Source organism: Pseudorca crassidens, chromosome 3, assembly GCF_039906515.1.
Source record: "Pseudorca crassidens isolate mPseCra1 chromosome 3, mPseCra1.hap1, whole genome shotgun sequence".
Taxonomy (NCBI): Eukaryota; Metazoa; Chordata; class Mammalia; order Artiodactyla; family Delphinidae; genus Pseudorca; species Pseudorca crassidens.
In genome coordinates, this window is record NC_090298.1 from 129,685,001 (window position 1) to 129,701,250 (window position 16,250).

Below are 16,250 nucleotides of genomic sequence, written 5' to 3' on the forward strand. Positions count from 1 at the left end.
TCCATCTCCCCCAAACCACGGAGACTTTTGGCTCCAGCCGAGCATCCTGCACAGGGTCAGGGCTCCCAGTCTCTGTAAGGCAGCCAGGCGATGGCCTAGAGAGAACCGGTGACTTCAGGATCCATCTCCTGGGAGTTATGTGTGCTCCAAGATGACACATCCAACATACAGCAGTGACCCAGATCAGAGACTAAAGGTTGCAACATCCTAGGCCCTGCCCAGTGTCCCTAAGCCACACATCCTAAATCTCCCATCACTGCCCCAGGAGGAGGAACCAGACAGAAACAAAGATTTCTTCCTTTCAAACACTGTCCCTGGGGTCATGAGCCAGAAGCTCCGCTAGCTTCCTCGGACACACAAGACCCCAGCTCTCCAATGCACAGTCCAGGCAGATAGTTCATAGGGGGTAGAGGCCCCCTATGCAGACACCCACTTGACCCTCAGACTGGTGCCTCTGTTTTGGAAAATACCTCCCACTCGGGAAGAGGCCTCCACCAGCAGTTGGGTTCCCTTCCACAACCCACATGGACTCCTTGAGCTCTCTGCTGCAGTTTGGTTTCAAGTCAGGAGGTTCTGCGGTGCACTGTACAGGAGCCGGTCCCTGAGCACACGCTGCTGAGAAGAGCTGCCCCCACGGCCCTCACTTTCGCAGAATCTGCCTTGCCAATTATTAGTACAATGGGCCAATTCTCATCCTGTGTTGCTCTTGGGGAAATTATGCAGGCTGGGGAACTGGCCTAGATTGGAAACGGAACAGCAGAAGCTGCCAATTAACATGAGTTCTTTTTTTGCATCCCCTAAAGAGGTTAGTCTCTAGGGAGAACTTATAAAAGACATGATCCCAGGCCCTCTAGGAACTCCTTAGCTGCCTCGCATCTCTGGGGGTTGGGACGAATGTCCAAAGTCACTTGGTCTAACTCTCTGTCCAGTGCTTGAATCCCTTAGATGAACTCGTCAGCTACTTCCTGAATGCATCCATGTTTGAGGAACTCACCACTCTCCACAGCAGGGCATTCCACATTTGGACGGCTCTATTGATTTGAAAGGTCTTCCTTTAATTCAATCAAATCCACCTTCCCATAACTCCTCCACTTTGGTCCTCGCTTGTGAGTGAGCTTGGCCAACCACTGAGTCTCCACTCCCAGGAAATAACCAACCACTCAGGAAAATGGCACCTAAGCCCAAACTATAAGGTTTGGAAAAGCACAAGAGAAAGCCTACTGGAGCAGAAAGGCTAATAGGAAGAAGAAGGGTTGGACTATTCTCATGGCCCTGAAAGGCAAAGTCAGGTTACAGATTCAGCATGGGATGGATTCCAAGAGCCCCTAAAACTTCAGCTGTACACACATCAGAAAATCTGTGGAAAGCAGAGGAAAACAGAAGCTGCAGCCTTTACTTCTTGGGGGTTCAAACTCTCACACCAGGAAGAAAAGAAGGAATGGAAGCATTTGGAGAAAGCTGAAGCTTGGTCCAGATTTAGTAGACCTCACGTGATGGGCAACACCAGTCTCCATAGGAGGGACTGGTCTTATGGCCAAAGACCTTGGCTTCTCCTTTGAACTTCCTACTTACGCCATTAAAAAGCATCAAGTCTCTCTGCCTCAGACCTGGCTCAACCCTGCCCATGAAGATTTAACCCATCTCTGCATTCTTGGAAGGGATGTTAGCTCAGAAACACAGAGGGAGCCTGGGACAGTCCCCCATTATGTGGGAAGAGCAAGGAAAAATATGAAAAAGAAAAAAATCTCTCTTGCACACGGGGAAGGTGACAAAACAAGACAATAGGTTAAGGGGAACAGATGAAGGGAGGGGCCTCGTCACCATAACAACAAGCCCAACAATTCTGAAAGATGGGATTTTTGTTTTTCTTTGCACTTGTCATTCTCCTCAGTACTGTCACTCTCCCCGCTCCTGGCAGAAGATAAGTTGTGAGTTTTTCACACCCACCAACAAGCTGCCTGGCTCTGGGGAGTGCAGCTGCTAAGGGAGGGGAAGAGAATGGGGTCTCCCAGAGGGTGCTCAGGGAGACTAGGATTCTGTCTTTCGCCTCCCTGGTCAAAGCTGGGAAGCATGTAGCTTCCTCATGAAACATGAACATGGCTGTTTGTACACAAATGTGTCAGAAAGTCCCCTCTTATATGGATACAGAGGAATCAGAGCTCTGGTCCTTAAATAAAAGGAATTTTTGTTCCTGCCCCAGGATACCCATCGTATTCCAACAGAGGTAGTCGAAGAGAGTCATTAACGGCAGCTCAATGGAAGGCTATGGCCTTGGGCTTCCAGGAGGGTGGGAGGGAGATGCAAGAGGGAGGGGATATGGGGATATATGTATACGTATAGCTGATTCACTTTGTTATACAGCAGAAGCTAACACAACATTGTAAAGCAATTATACTCCAATAAAGATGTTTAAAAAAAAAAAAGCCAACGGCGCACATAAGGGAAATTAGAAACCTTGCCTAAATGTAAACTCCTCAACCATGTGAGCTAAGAAGACACCAGGACCAGCCCTTCATTCTAATCCTATCCAATTATGCCAAATTTAGACAGTAGGGCTTCATCTAAGTTTGCTTTCTGACACTGGTGGTGATAGGGCCCAGGTGCTCCCTTGATTCTAGAGGTCTTCCCAGGACTGTGTGAACATAAAGAAGGATCAGTAGCACTGTGTCCTGCAAGAGGTGGCAGTGCCCATACCATCTGGCTGTCCTCTTTGTGTGGCATATGTCCCCTCACCAACATACACTGCCATCCCCATGGACCAGAGAGACCTCCTTCAGAAGTGAGGGATGCTCTCCACCTCCAGACACAATCAAATTCTCAGTCATTGGACCTTCCTCCTTCTGCAGATACATAGAATATGCCTCCTACTCTCACTTCCCTATGAAGATCTGACCACACTTCCTTCCAAGATATATTAGAAATGGACATTCCACCTTTTACATTCAGGGAGGCAGATGGCCTCTTAAGGTTTTTTGAAGACAGTAACAAAAAAAAAAGATGCCCACCACTCCCTTATCCTTGAAGACAATCCACAACCAAAGTGAACTTGAAAAGACCATGAGGAGGGAAACAGAAACCACTTTGGTGACCAGGAGGCAAGATGCACTTCAGCTACTGAAAGGCTGATCAGCTGGTGAAGTCAGCGGGACTCAAGCCTTTCCTCCCGGCCTTCTTGTCTACCACCTTCCCCCAGGCCTGCTCCCCATCCATTCTCTCTGAGCTTCACTGTCAACCACTCTTCTCTAAGGTGTGAGCTGATAAGATATTGACATGCCTCCCCACCACACAGAAGAGTTTTATAGGAACTTCTATAAACCGTAAGTCCTCCAAGAACTCTAAAGACTTACTTTCCAGCAGAATTACAGAACTCCCAAACAACGAAGAGGGAGACATTTTGAGCATTCTGAAAAATCAGGCCAAGTGGGAATTTATTTGTTCAGCCAACTCTTGAACCAAGCACCCAACTCATTTTTGCACATTTCCTTTATCAGGCCGTGATACCAGAGGAGGAGAAATTCTACCCCTTTGAATAGTCATTTCCACTGCTTCCAAAGCCAGACTATGCCTTGCCAAGCGTAACCCATATTCAAGAACCATCTGCTTTAGCAATACAGGAAGCCACCAGAGGGGTATGCTTTAGATAATCCTACAGCTCTGCTGGCCCAGGCTGCTTCTGGGGAGGGAAGGGATGCTGCTATCTGCCAGCTGCAGTCCCCAAGCTCAGCCCTGCTGAATCCTGTACAATGCACCGAGTAGAACTAGGGCAGAGGCCACTGACTTGGTCAATTACTGGCCCCTTTCCCCACGCCCAGATTCCAATAGGCAGATGTCAGAGGAGTCCCTAGGACATGATATTTCACCTTTTGCGTGGCTCGCCTACAACCCCACCTGAAAAAGAACACATGGAGAGATGTAAAAGCTTTATCCCACCCAGTGCCACCAACCAACCTCCCAACCATGCCACGTGCCTGTGCCAGCTGAGGCGTGCATTTCATTTTAATTTGATGAGAAATCTGTACCTGAGCAAACAATATAAACAAAGGTGTTCGAGCCACTGTGACATCTGGGGATGAGTATGCTTCTAAGATTTAAAGATGTTCTCTTGCCTGTGTCAAGAGTCTGATTGATCCCACTCTCCCCAAGCCATTACCCTCTCCCATGACCAGCGGTTTTGTTTGGTTATTCTCACCACCTGGGGAGATGTCTCTCAGTCCCCCACTTTTGAACCCCACTAGAGGTGACAGAACTCAGGTCTGGTCTCACTAACCGATGACCTTTCTCAGGCTCCACGAAATGAGCTCTGTCCACCTCCTACTGAACATGGACACTTGTCCCCAGGACCCTAGGAATTAAGTACCCTGTTCCACGATCCTGTTCATGCAGAACCAGTGCGAGATCTTTTAGCCCAGGCAACAGAGCTTTCTAAGTTCAGCTACCGAGTCTGCCTCCAGTGTTTTTCAGCAAGCACCTCCACGAGAAAAATGACTCCAATTAAGCATAATTACTAGGATTTAATAGAGCCATTTTTCTATCTCAGTGCCTTTTTTCTATTACAAGCCCCACAGTTTTCTTTTTCCCTCAATTGGGACTCAGCACAGTAAGTTAAAGGTATACATTTGTTGATCTTTATTATACATACAATAACTGTCTTATTAAATTGAATTCAAATGCACATCTAGGAGAAAGTTCATTTTAAGTACCAACTCGCAGAAAAACACTCACAGGCATAAACAATAAGCAAGGCCAGTGCGTTGCGAAGCAGCCACGGGGTTGGGGGGCAGGAACTGAGCTGCAAAGGAAGGGACACAGTTTCCTGAAAGAATGGAGTAAGCGCAAGCGTGCAGATCTTGGTAGAAGCTGCCCTGACTTCTTGTGTCATTTCCCACCCTCAAACGTGCATTGGGGAGGAGGGGAAATCTAACTATACATTCAATGTAAACAGGGATGCTAGAAAAATTGTTATACACACATATGCTCGCACATGCATACATTTTTTCCTGGGAAACGTTTAACACACTGTCAATAAACACAAAGCCTTTCCAACTATTGTGAATGTTAAAGAGGGTGATGGGGTTGAGTGTATGTGTGTTAAAATGCTGTTTCTTGGATGGTCTCTAGCCCCTTGGCTCACTTGACTCTCCCCCCACCCCCTCCTCTTCCTAGGACAAGACAAGCGCTCTGAGCCTCAGCAATGTGGCCGGCGTGTTCTACATCCTGATCGGAGGACTTGGACTAGCCATGCTGGTTGCCTTAATCGAGTTCTGCTACAAATCGCGTAGCGAATCCAAGCGGATGAAGGTGGCATCGTCTTCCCAGGCCTTTTTCCTAACTTGTTCTGTGATACAGCTGGGTTTTCTGAGAGTCCGTTTACTAAAAAGGGTGGGGAGTGGCAGGAGGTTGAGGTCAACCCGAGGCATGGGATGACAGGAAGCTGTTTTGAGGAAGGTGACAGGGAAAGACACAGCGGTGAGAGAAGAAAGAAGATGGCACGTGTCAGGGTAAACGTAAGGCCTGAGAAAACAAATGCATCAGCCAGAGATGGGGGGCTGAGATGAAAAGTTAGCGGTTAAGTGGGCATTCAAGATAGTGTGAGGCAAGAGTGACTGCTACAAAGGTAGATCCTCCCTGAGGTCACGTTAACTGAAGTGTAGCTCCCAAGATGGGGGCGGGGGGGGCGGGTTGGTATCCTCCCTCTACAAGGTGGACGATCTTGCCATGCTCGGTGAGGGAGGTCTTTTCTTAGCCACCATATGGTAAGGTGGACTTTGGCAAAGCGGATCATGCCCCCAGAATGGTAAGCACGTTAATTAGATGACCCCAAACTACATCAAATATAGCTGAAGGCAACTAAACTGGAAAAGAGAAGAATTATGGACGAGATGAGAGCTGTCTGTAAAAACAGGAAGATTTTTCAGGGGGGAAAGAAAACATATTAGTTCTGTGGGGTCCCAAAGTATACGACAAGAGCTAAGGACTAAAAGCTATGGAGAACAGATATGAACACAGTGAGTGAGATCTACTTTTTCAGAGCTGCCTACCCCACGGTGGGATGGGTTAGCCCAATGAGCGGCAAGCAGCTCATCACTGGAGGTCCACACACAGGCCGAATAATTCCTGACAAGGCTATAGATTCAAGTATCCAAAGGGAGTTTGGATGACATGGCCTTGAAGGCCCCTCACATGTCATCATTTAGTTTCAGTAAGAAAATATTTTTGGAAGGAAGTGTTCTTCTTGTGAGCAACACATAAGCAAGACATCAGGAGGAGGAAGAGAGCACTAAGACGCAATCTGTAACCTTCAGCGTTTTTAACAAAGAGCGACACAGAAAAACTACCCAGGGAACCAAACTGTGACATAGAGAGGAAGGCCTACAGGGATATCCGGGAGGGAGGAAATAGAGGCGGCTTCTACAATTCAAACCAACAGAAGTGGAAAGAAGCACAGTCATTCTGAGCAATGAACCCTGGGCTGTTACCTTCACTTGACTAGACTAAGAGGACTCATCGGTAGGATTTGCTCTCCAAGAATCTCATGCTTTCCACCCATGCGCCTTTATGCAGGTCAATCCCTCTCCCTGTCTTCTGTCCCATAGGACCCATTTAAAAGGCAACTTCCCAAGATATAATAACAAGGAATAATTAAGGGATGGTAATGTGATGGTATTCAGCCAGGGAACCTAGGAGCACCTCCATCCTACCCTTGACCAGGTCACTCAAATCCAGGTCCTCTTAGAAAGGACAAAGCACAGCAAAAGCATGGGCCTCAGATCCTAAACGCAGTGTAGACCTCCAAGGAGCTTGGCTGGACACAGCAAAGTCTCCTAGAACCTAAAAAGCTTTCTTTGCCTACTCCATCCCAAACATAAGCCTAAAGACTCTCCTATCTTACCCTCCAAAGTGAGGAAAGTTTACTCCAGAGGCAGCAAGGGGAACAGGAGACGAACTGGGTGAGCACAACTTTTACAACCCTCCAAAACCTTCCCCATGGGCCATGACACAAACCAGTGTCGCAGGATTGGCCCAGTACACATCGTAGGAACTCCCCTAGAACATACTGCAGTGTAGGGGCTAAAGCAAGGCTCTGGCGACTGAATGTCTGACCACAAATCTTGCCTGTTCCTCATGTTAACTGTGTCATCTTGAACAAGGTTCAATAGCTCTCTGATCCTCCTTTTCTATAAAATGGAGCTAGTGGTAGTACAGACCTCATAAAACTGTTGTGGTTTGTATGAAAAAATTGATATAAAGGGCTCTGCAAAATGCTTGGCCCATAGTAAGCCCTCAATAAATAAGAATAACTAGAATTTATAATAATAATATATTATTATTAGTGGCCAGCTACAGCCTCCTTAAGACTTCCCTTTTATAGCCCCTACTTATATGTCCTAGGCTTTTTTAAGCTACAGAGATTGTCAGTTCCTTAAGGTAAGAAGGTGTGTCTGATTTCTCTTTGGGCATCCCACATACGTAGGGTATTAGTAAAAATTAACATGGAATTGTATCTAGAGAAAATCTCTTGGAGGATGAAGTGAGGCATTGGAAGGAGCTGCTGTTAGGTTAAGCAAACACAAGCATCAAAACAGCCCAGCCTGGAAGCACACACACCACCATCCAAAGTGCTTTTGTTCCCATCTGTTTGTACTCCCAAGATCTGATGAGACCAGGCATCCCCAAGCAGGAAAGCTGGACTTCCGGCCCTTACTATGGGATGACCATGTCCCACTAATCATAGTCAGTGCCAGGTGGTGGTACCAGGGTGGCTAATGACTAAGATCTTCTTAAACCTGTACAATGTTGACCTTCACTGCTGAAGTCACAACATTCAGGTAAAGACAAGAATCCTTCTAAGAGGCCACTGAATCACGTCACAACTTCTGGGAGACATTCTCACCCTTCCCTTTCCAAAGAAAATATTGAATTTCTCAGGAGCCAACATCAGGATCTCTTGGAATCATTAACGCAAGGTCTTTCATCACAATCTTCTATAGTTAATTCCATCGGTTGGCATAACTTCTGTCCAACTCACCGAGGCTCCTAATAGAATTATTAATCTTCCACCTGCAAAAAAGATGCCTCTTTGGTCCTTATTTAGTTAACCCAACCCTTAATTTTCAAAGCTCCATCAACTTCTCTCTTAGCCAAAGGAGATAAGTGATCACATTCTGCTTGCCTCTCAGACTTTCCAGGTTTGCAGTTCTCTTTATCATTCTGTACTTTGCCTTCTCCAAAGGCAGATTAACTCCTTCCAGAAGTGCAGCCTCCAGCCTCAGACAGTGGACCACAATGACAGTGTCCAGGGCCTTTGGCAAGAATCTTCCCTCTTGTTTCTTTCCTTAGTCACAGTATGTGGCCAACTCTTAAGACCTGGAGCCCCTAAACCTAGTTGATGATCAGCCTCCTACTTCTCAAGAGTGTATAAGGAGCCCTTCCCCACTCTGCATGAAAAAGAGAAGAAAGAGGAAGAGGGGGTGGAAAAGAGAAAGAAGGGAAGGAAGGCGAGAGAAGAAAGGAAGGAATAAAGGAAAGATATCTTTTCAGTAACTTCCATGTTCAAAGCACTTTATATAGCACTTTATATACACTTTCATTAACCCTGTTCTTGCAATTCAACAGATGAAGAAATACGGGTTCAGAGAAGCTAAGTAGTTTTTCCAACAAGGTCACGTAAGCTCGGAGCTGGAGGAACAGGAATTAGACCTCCAGCACGGCCCCTGCAAAGCCTGGGCTCTTGGTACCAGCCAAGCTACTTCTCATAAATTTCTCTCTCCTCTCCAACCACATGGCAACAGATAATTTTTATCACCTGCTACCTCCCGTCAAAACCCCGCGCACAGCGCAGAGACAAATAAGATGCAGTCCTTATCCTTATGTTTGCCTGATCTAGCTGTTGAGGCCATCCATGGGACGTGATCCTTTGCTTGTGCATTATTGAGACCCTTTCCCCTTCGATGTCACATGAGCAGGACACAGAACAAGTGTCACAGGGATGGCGGGAGGGCACCCTGCAGGCAGTCCTTCCACAGAGACATATGGAGCACCACTGCCTGCTAGGCATTGCTCAGCGCTGGGGATACAGTCAGGAACAAACCAGGCACAACTTCTGATTTCAGGAAGCTGAGAATTTAATTGGAAGGCAGAAACAAGCAAATACGTATATGTTCAATGAGTGTTTGAAGAAAAAGGTCCATGCTCTGAAGTCCTGATCGGGGAATGGAGTGTGAGGCAGGACAGACAGGCTTTCCTGAAAAACTGATGTTTAACAGACTTGAAACAGGAAAAGAATTAACCAGGGGAAGATAATTGCTACCAAAGGATGCACAAGTATCACAGAGCCAAAGACCAGAACTCTTGCCCAGAAATGAGTGGAAAGCCAGGGAGACTGGGCACAGGAAGACTGAGGGAAAAGGAGAGCATGGGAGAGTTGGGGACTCAGAGAGGGACTTCAGGCGACCACAACATTTCAGTATAATTGAAACTGTCATACAGTAGCAGAAATATAAAACCCAATACATACTCCAAATTGAATAAAGTCTCAGATGCCCTGTCCCTCCCCTCTGCCCAGGAAAACAGACAGGAACCTGAGCGCTTAGTTGATATTAAGGACAACCAGGGTGTTTATTATTCACCACCTTGCTCCCCCAAAGAAATAATCCCCAGCCACTCCCACCCCCAGGAGAGCCTACTGACTTTTCATAATTGTAGTGGCTGTGCTGACACGGGCTGTGTGGAAACCACACATTGAGGCTTTGCACATTTCCCTGCAATTAACGCACAGCTGAGTGACCTGGTCAGGCGGAGGAGGGGGGCAACCTCCACAGCAGGCGGTCCCTCTGGCTCTCAGCAGGCATGCTAGGATGAGGTCATCACCCAGGGCTGAGCTTTTATTAGGCTGTTCTATGACATGCAGAGGCTGGGCAGACTTTTCTTAGAAAAGCAAGTAGCTGAGAAGTTAGGACGTAATCACTGCTGGAGAAATGAGTCTCTGAAGCACCAACTTGGGGGACTTTGAGGTTGGACTTTTCACTCACCCTTTTCTCCCTATCAGTTTCAAAAACAACTTATAAGGATGAACTTAAAGAATGGCTGGTATGTCAAGGATGGACAGGAGAGAACCTCAGTTCCTAGAGGCAAGGGGAGAAATGACATCAGCTTACGACTGGTTAGCTACGGGGGGGGGGGGGGGGGGGGGGGGGAGGAGGACACACAGTCAGGAGGTCATCCACTTTGACCCTAGGTCACAGATAACTGTAACTTGAAACAAGTCCTCAGTTTCTCTATAAAGTGAAATCAACTCCATCAGTGTATTTCCACCTTGTTTGCATATTAAAATCACCTGGGGAGTTTTTAAAACTCCAGATGTCCAGGCCACACACCATATCTATTAAGTCAGCATCCCTGGGGTAGGTCTCAGGCATCAGTGCTTTTTTTCCCCAGAACTCCCCAGATGATACCAACGTGTGGCCAAGTTTGAGAACTAGTGAAATAGTCATTTCTAGCAGTGCTTCCCACGCCAAAGTTTTGACTCTATTCCTCCCTTCTCCTGAGATTAGAAAGAAAACCAGTAAGTAGGTAATCCCCACCATCAATGTCAGTATGGAGTCAGTGACCTCTGAGAATCCTTCACCTTCCTTGAAAACCAATTCTCAATGACATGAACTTGGAGGGTTTTAGCTACATGCCTGGCTAAATTACCTCAGATTTTGATAGGCACCAATAGATTATGACACCAGCCTTCTCCTTTACGGTGAATTTGTCAAGTACCACCAACTTCCATGGAATATTACGGAAATAGGTGAGATCTTTTGAGAAACAAAGCCCAGGGTGATCTGTGTGAACTTTAAACTTTTTTTTTTAATTAAAGGGGTGTGGCAAAGGAAAATCAGAAGATAGACATTCCAAGCTAATCCATAGAAGGTTCCACACTGCCCACACACAAAAATAAGTCGTTATTTTCTTTTCAACATTTTAAAAGTGAGAATAAGTAACCATGGATTCATCATGTTTTCTTTTCACATTTCCCCCATAGAGCATCACAGTGGTGTTTATGGGACCCTGACTTAGAAGAATGCTATCCAGGTCACACTTCCTCTTCAGTGAAGGACAACCAGGCAGAATGTAAATTAATCACATCCAGGAGTCTGAAGAGGAGACAGAACCCATGTGGGTGGAGCATCATATGGGGCAGATCTGTCTGAATCATGGATTTTTTAAAAGAAAGAATATTTTAAAACACTGTCAGAACTGCCAGTAATAAGAGGATCCTCCCAGCATAGTATAGCAGAAAGAGTAACAACTGGGTCAAAACTGCCCTGCTTACATCCGTGAGGCCACAGCAGGTTGACTGATTTCTCTGATCACTAGAATCACGCCAATGTGCAAAAGAGGAAGCCATCAACTTTTTGAGAATGGCCCTATGTGTTCGGCTTTTCTTAGACAAATTCAAGGATATCTATGGGGCCTCTAACAACATGCTAGACACGCTGGCAGGTAGCTAAGGATTGAGAAGACACGGCCCTTGCCCTTCTCCAGACATTTAGTTCTCTTAAAGAAGACAGAAGTTACATACCTGAAGCAGAATCATTGCGAGCAAATATATAATGCATGAGTACTGGCAGGGGTAGGGGGCAGGACTTGCTGGGGCAGTCTAAGACAACTTCAAGGAGGTAGGAATAAACTGAGTCTTGAAGGATGGGTAGGCTGATCTTAGAGAAAGAAACCTCTCAACTCACATACCCCTCAACTCATTCTCCTTTGTGTTGATTCCCACCAAGAAACTAAGCCCTACCTCAAAATTTCTATAGGTATCTTTCAACGGGAAGTTGGAAGTGATAGGAAGAGGGTTTAAATTTCATGCATGAAGTTTCTTTCTCGAAAGGATCTTGGAACAGAACACTTCCTCTTGTCTAATAGGATATGGTTCTAATTACAGACTGTGGTCTCGAGCATTCTCTCTAACTCATCTGATCCTGGGGTGATCACTGGAGTTCTTTTCACATCTAGAATTCCAACACTCTAGAAGTCACAAGCTTTCACAAATCAGTAGCACTGATCTGATGTGTCGGTTTAGAAGGACAGGTTACATGTGCTGATGGGAAGCAGATGACGTGCAGATATTGATCTTTGGAATTCATTCTCACTTTCTTTAGCACATGCTTCTTTCCAATTACATTATGCTGACTGTATTATTCAAACAAGTCCGACATTCCCTTAACACATACTGCTAGAGGTAGGATAGCATTTTTCTCTGGTCAGAGGTAGTTTTAAATTTTCAGCTAACAGTGATACACCCTCAATTTTCTGTTAACATTTCAACTCATTTTTCATGCAGTATAGTACCATTCTTGCTAATAAAATCAGTAGGTGCATAGATAATTACATTTTGACAAACATGGAGATTTAAAAGGTCTAGAGAGATAAGGAAACAAGCACAAGGTCACACAACTAGCTGATGTCAGAACCAGGGCTAAAACCCAAGTTTCCTAAACCCCATTTCTAGAGTCTTCTACTTGGTCGTGTTGCTATGTTTATTATCATCAATACTACCATGGCTCTGTTGTACCTTTAGAAATCACAGAAGATAAGAACAGGAAAGGATCTTAGAGATCACCCAATCCAGCACACCTTACTAAACCAAGAGCACGTGAGGTCCAGAGAGGGGATCAGACTTGTCCAGGGCCACAAAACAGTTTTGCGGGTTCGAGGGAAGTCAAGACTAGCATTACACATTTGGAAAAAAGTTGGACGGGGAGGAGAGTGGGGTGACACTTTAAGTCCACTGTTGACTCATTCTCCTTGCCAATCACTGCCAAGGACCTGGGGAAGAACCCCCGGTCCTCCTGAAAAGGGTTTCTGTTTGATCCCACAGCAATCCATCAACGAAGCCATACGGACATCGACACTCCCCCGAAACAGCGGGGCAGGAGCCAGCGGTGGTGGCAGTGGAGAGAATGGCCGGGTGGTCAGCCATGACTTCCCCAAGTCCATGCAATCGATCCCCTGCATGAGCCACAGTTCAGGGATGCCCTTGGGAGCCACCGGACTGTAACTGGAGCGGACGGAGACCCCTTGGGGAGTATGCCCAGGCTCCCCCAGTTCCATCCCAAACCCTTCAGTGCCAAAAACAACAAAATGAAATGCCACCGCCACCAACCACCATGACCACAAGGAGGATGATTCAACAGATTTTCCTGAAGAATTGAGAAAACATTTTGCGGCCCCTTTTCCTTTTCTGATGTTCTTTCACCCTTTTCCTTTTGCTAAGTGAGGATGACAAATAACACTGTACTGCAATAAGGGGAGAATAACCCTGTTACATAGAGCCTGTGTCTCTGAACGTGGAGTCACTGGCGCACTAATGAGGAAGCTGTCCTGTTTTCTTTGAATTTGGTTATTCATGCGTCTTAGTGTGTGCACTATATATTTTTTCGTATTAATATCCATGGTTTGCAGGTTCTGTTAGGCCCCTTCCTTTTCCTTCTTACTCCCAACTCCCTACCCATCCCACTTTAGTTTAGTTTTTAGTTTCGTTTTCAGATTGGAGATTCAAGATTCGTTCCACCTGACAAGCAAGCAAAAGGAAAAAAGCAATTTTCAAACGAATTCATCATGGGAGCTCTCCAGATTCCCCTCCACACCTCGGCCCCAAGCCGTGGGTGGAGACCGATGCTGTTGCAGGAGTGGGCTGCCTCCCACACACAGGGCACTGCCTAGGCACTGATTTAGTTGAGAACACGTATGAAGCAACTCAGACCCAGGGTGGCGGAGAAGGTAAAGGCAGGTGTGCAGTCAGAAGAGGACTCGTGAAGTTACTACCAGAGGCTCAGATAAAGCTTCTTTGAATGTGTAACAGCCATCTCATAGGCCTTAGGTGGAACAGTGTGCTTCTTCAGAGTCAAGCTCAGCCACAAGGACTGTGTCCTTCTGCTACGCTCAAGCCCTAAAGGCACTCTGGTGGCTGAAGGGCAACTGGCCTCCTGAACCACGTAGAGCCTTGAGAAGAGCTGACATCCAGGGAGATAGCACCCCTGATTCTCACCTGTCATTTGCTTGACATCTGAGCAGGAACCCCATTGTAGAACAGACCCTCTCTTCAGAGCATCTGATGTGGGGGGGGGGGGCGGAAATGTTATACAAGCTAAATGCAAAAGAAAGCTGATAGAAGAACTTTGGAAGAGGAAGCTTCATCAAAGTCCACAAGCAATAGAACCTTCCACGGTGTGCCCTGTCCTACGACTGAGAGACCAAGTATGAAACTTAGAGTTTTGGTGACCTAGGAAACTTGACTTTTTATGTCCATATAAAAGTGGTGTTTTAGCAGGTAGCCAGATGACCTCCTGTCATCTTTAGAAAGTAAAATGCCCCAGGCTGAATGATTTGAAGGAGGATAGGGAGATGGAATACATTGATAATAACACTGTGGGGGGGGACCTTAAGATTCCTGACCCCAACTTCTCACCCAAGGAGGCCAACCTTCCCCCTGGCTAAGAAAGAATGAGGACGTTGTATTCCAATGACCAGAATCCACAGGCCCATGTTTGTGACTACAACCTGAATGAAAACAAGATTGGAGAAGTGACAGGGTTTATGGAGAGAAATCCAGGCTGACTACAACTATGGCTGGGGTCTTGGGGAGGTGTGTCCAGGCACATAGCTGTCGTGGAGATCCCAGCTCTCATTCTTGGTGCGATCGGCTTCCAGCTCTCCAGCAGCCACTCTCCTGGGTGCATGATTCAGTGCGTGCCATGTGTCATCAGCTCTCATTGATCACCATATTCTGGCTTTTTCCCTTGCTCCCCACTTCTATCCAGTCTCTCTGCTACGGGTTATCATTAGCAATTGACAAACGAAAGGTTTTGGAGCCTACCTACAAGTGGAGGCACCATGACTGGCTTCATCTGTGGATTCTCTCTGTGGACACCCACCATCTCTATGTCTCTTCCATCCTCCTTTCATCAGCCATAGCAAAGAACCATCAAACTCTTTGCCCTTTCAACTCAAGTGTTGTTGTTCAGTCTCTCACGTGTCAATGTGGGCATGGTACGTGAAGCAGGACCCTCAGGATGGATTGTCACTTTTTGCTACTGCCAGCTGGTGTCCTCCCCATCCCTTGATCTCTCACCAGATCCTTCCCAACCCTTAACCTACCACTGCAGAATCTGATATGAGCCACCATTAGGAAGTCTGCGTTTTGGAGGAGTTGGAAATAACCCTCTACCATCAACTTGCTTCAAAGACCTTTTGCCTTTGGCCTGGTAAGATGCCTCTTCAGCCAGTGAGCTCGCCAGTAACATGATCTGATAGGAAGAGACCACCAATGCTAGAAATGAGGGTCTATGCTATGTGGGGGTCCAAGACTCCAGCAGAAGATGTTTTTCATCGATGGAGGGGTGATGGGGAAAACAAAAGTAAGAAAAAAGTTAACTTGTATTATGTATTTTTACTACACTTTTCTTAAAAATAGAGCAATGGGAAAACTCTGAAAGAGACTGACATTTTTCTCAACAGGAATCCATACTTAACAGTTCTGGCTTTCATTAAATTTTGCTCTTTGGTACCTGGGCCTTTTATTTAACATCTCTATTTGTTTTAACTCTCTTGGCAGATGTGTGAAAGGATTTTTGCTTGATCAAACACTAAATATTTTTCTTGGTTCCTGTTTTTCTTTCAAATAACCAGGTTTTTTTTTCTTTTGGTATTTGCATAAAATGAAAATATCACCAAGAATTAAATCACTGTGGATCCATTATCTACTTTTCATATTTGTCCATTCCATTTTTGTGCCATTTCTGAAGCCAGAGCTCTAAACTGTTATTTTCTTCTTGCTAAGCCTAAGTTCAGTGCATTTTTAATGGTGACCAGTACTCCTGACTCACAAACAGCTCTTCAAACAACTCATTTCAGATGAACTAGATCATTGTGAGTTATTCATCCAAGTAAGATAACAGCAACAAAAAGACAGAATGGTATTGGTTTGCAAGGGCCATAGTTCCAATTGCATAAGGAACAGGGTTCGACTTGCAGTGGTCACGGTACCCCTAGGGAACTGGATGGCTCACAGGGGATGTCTTCCAGACATCCCCAAGTTGGAGTCCAGGTATATTTGTGATGTGCAGGTCACAACCAAAACCAAATCTAGACCAGCCTTATAAATAGATAATCTTGGCCCTCAGACCACATGAGCCCCCCTTCCTGCCTGAAATCTATTCTTCCACTCATTTGCTGACACTTAAATACCAGTGATTAAGAACGGC

At 46.0% G+C, this 16,250-nt stretch overlaps 1 protein-coding gene across 6 annotated transcripts in view; it reads left to right on the forward strand.

Annotated features, from left to right (window-relative positions):
- The window catches only part of GRIA1 (glutamate ionotropic receptor AMPA type subunit 1), a 311,855-nt gene extending 296,110 nt beyond the window's left edge, over positions 1-15,745 (forward strand). For 5 of the 6 annotated variants that reach the window (XM_067732350.1, XM_067732349.1, XM_067732348.1 and 2 more), the window contains 2 exons: positions 5,164-5,298; positions 12,845-15,745. In XM_067732350.1, coding sequence (XP_067588451.1) covers positions 5,164-5,298; positions 12,845-13,045 — 336 coding nt within the window. In that variant the 3' untranslated portion in view covers positions 13,046-15,745. The remainder of the gene's footprint in view (positions 1-5,163; positions 5,299-12,844) is intronic. The other variant, XM_067732351.1, reaches the window with a different exon arrangement.
- Positions 15,746-16,250: the final 505 nt, after the last annotated feature.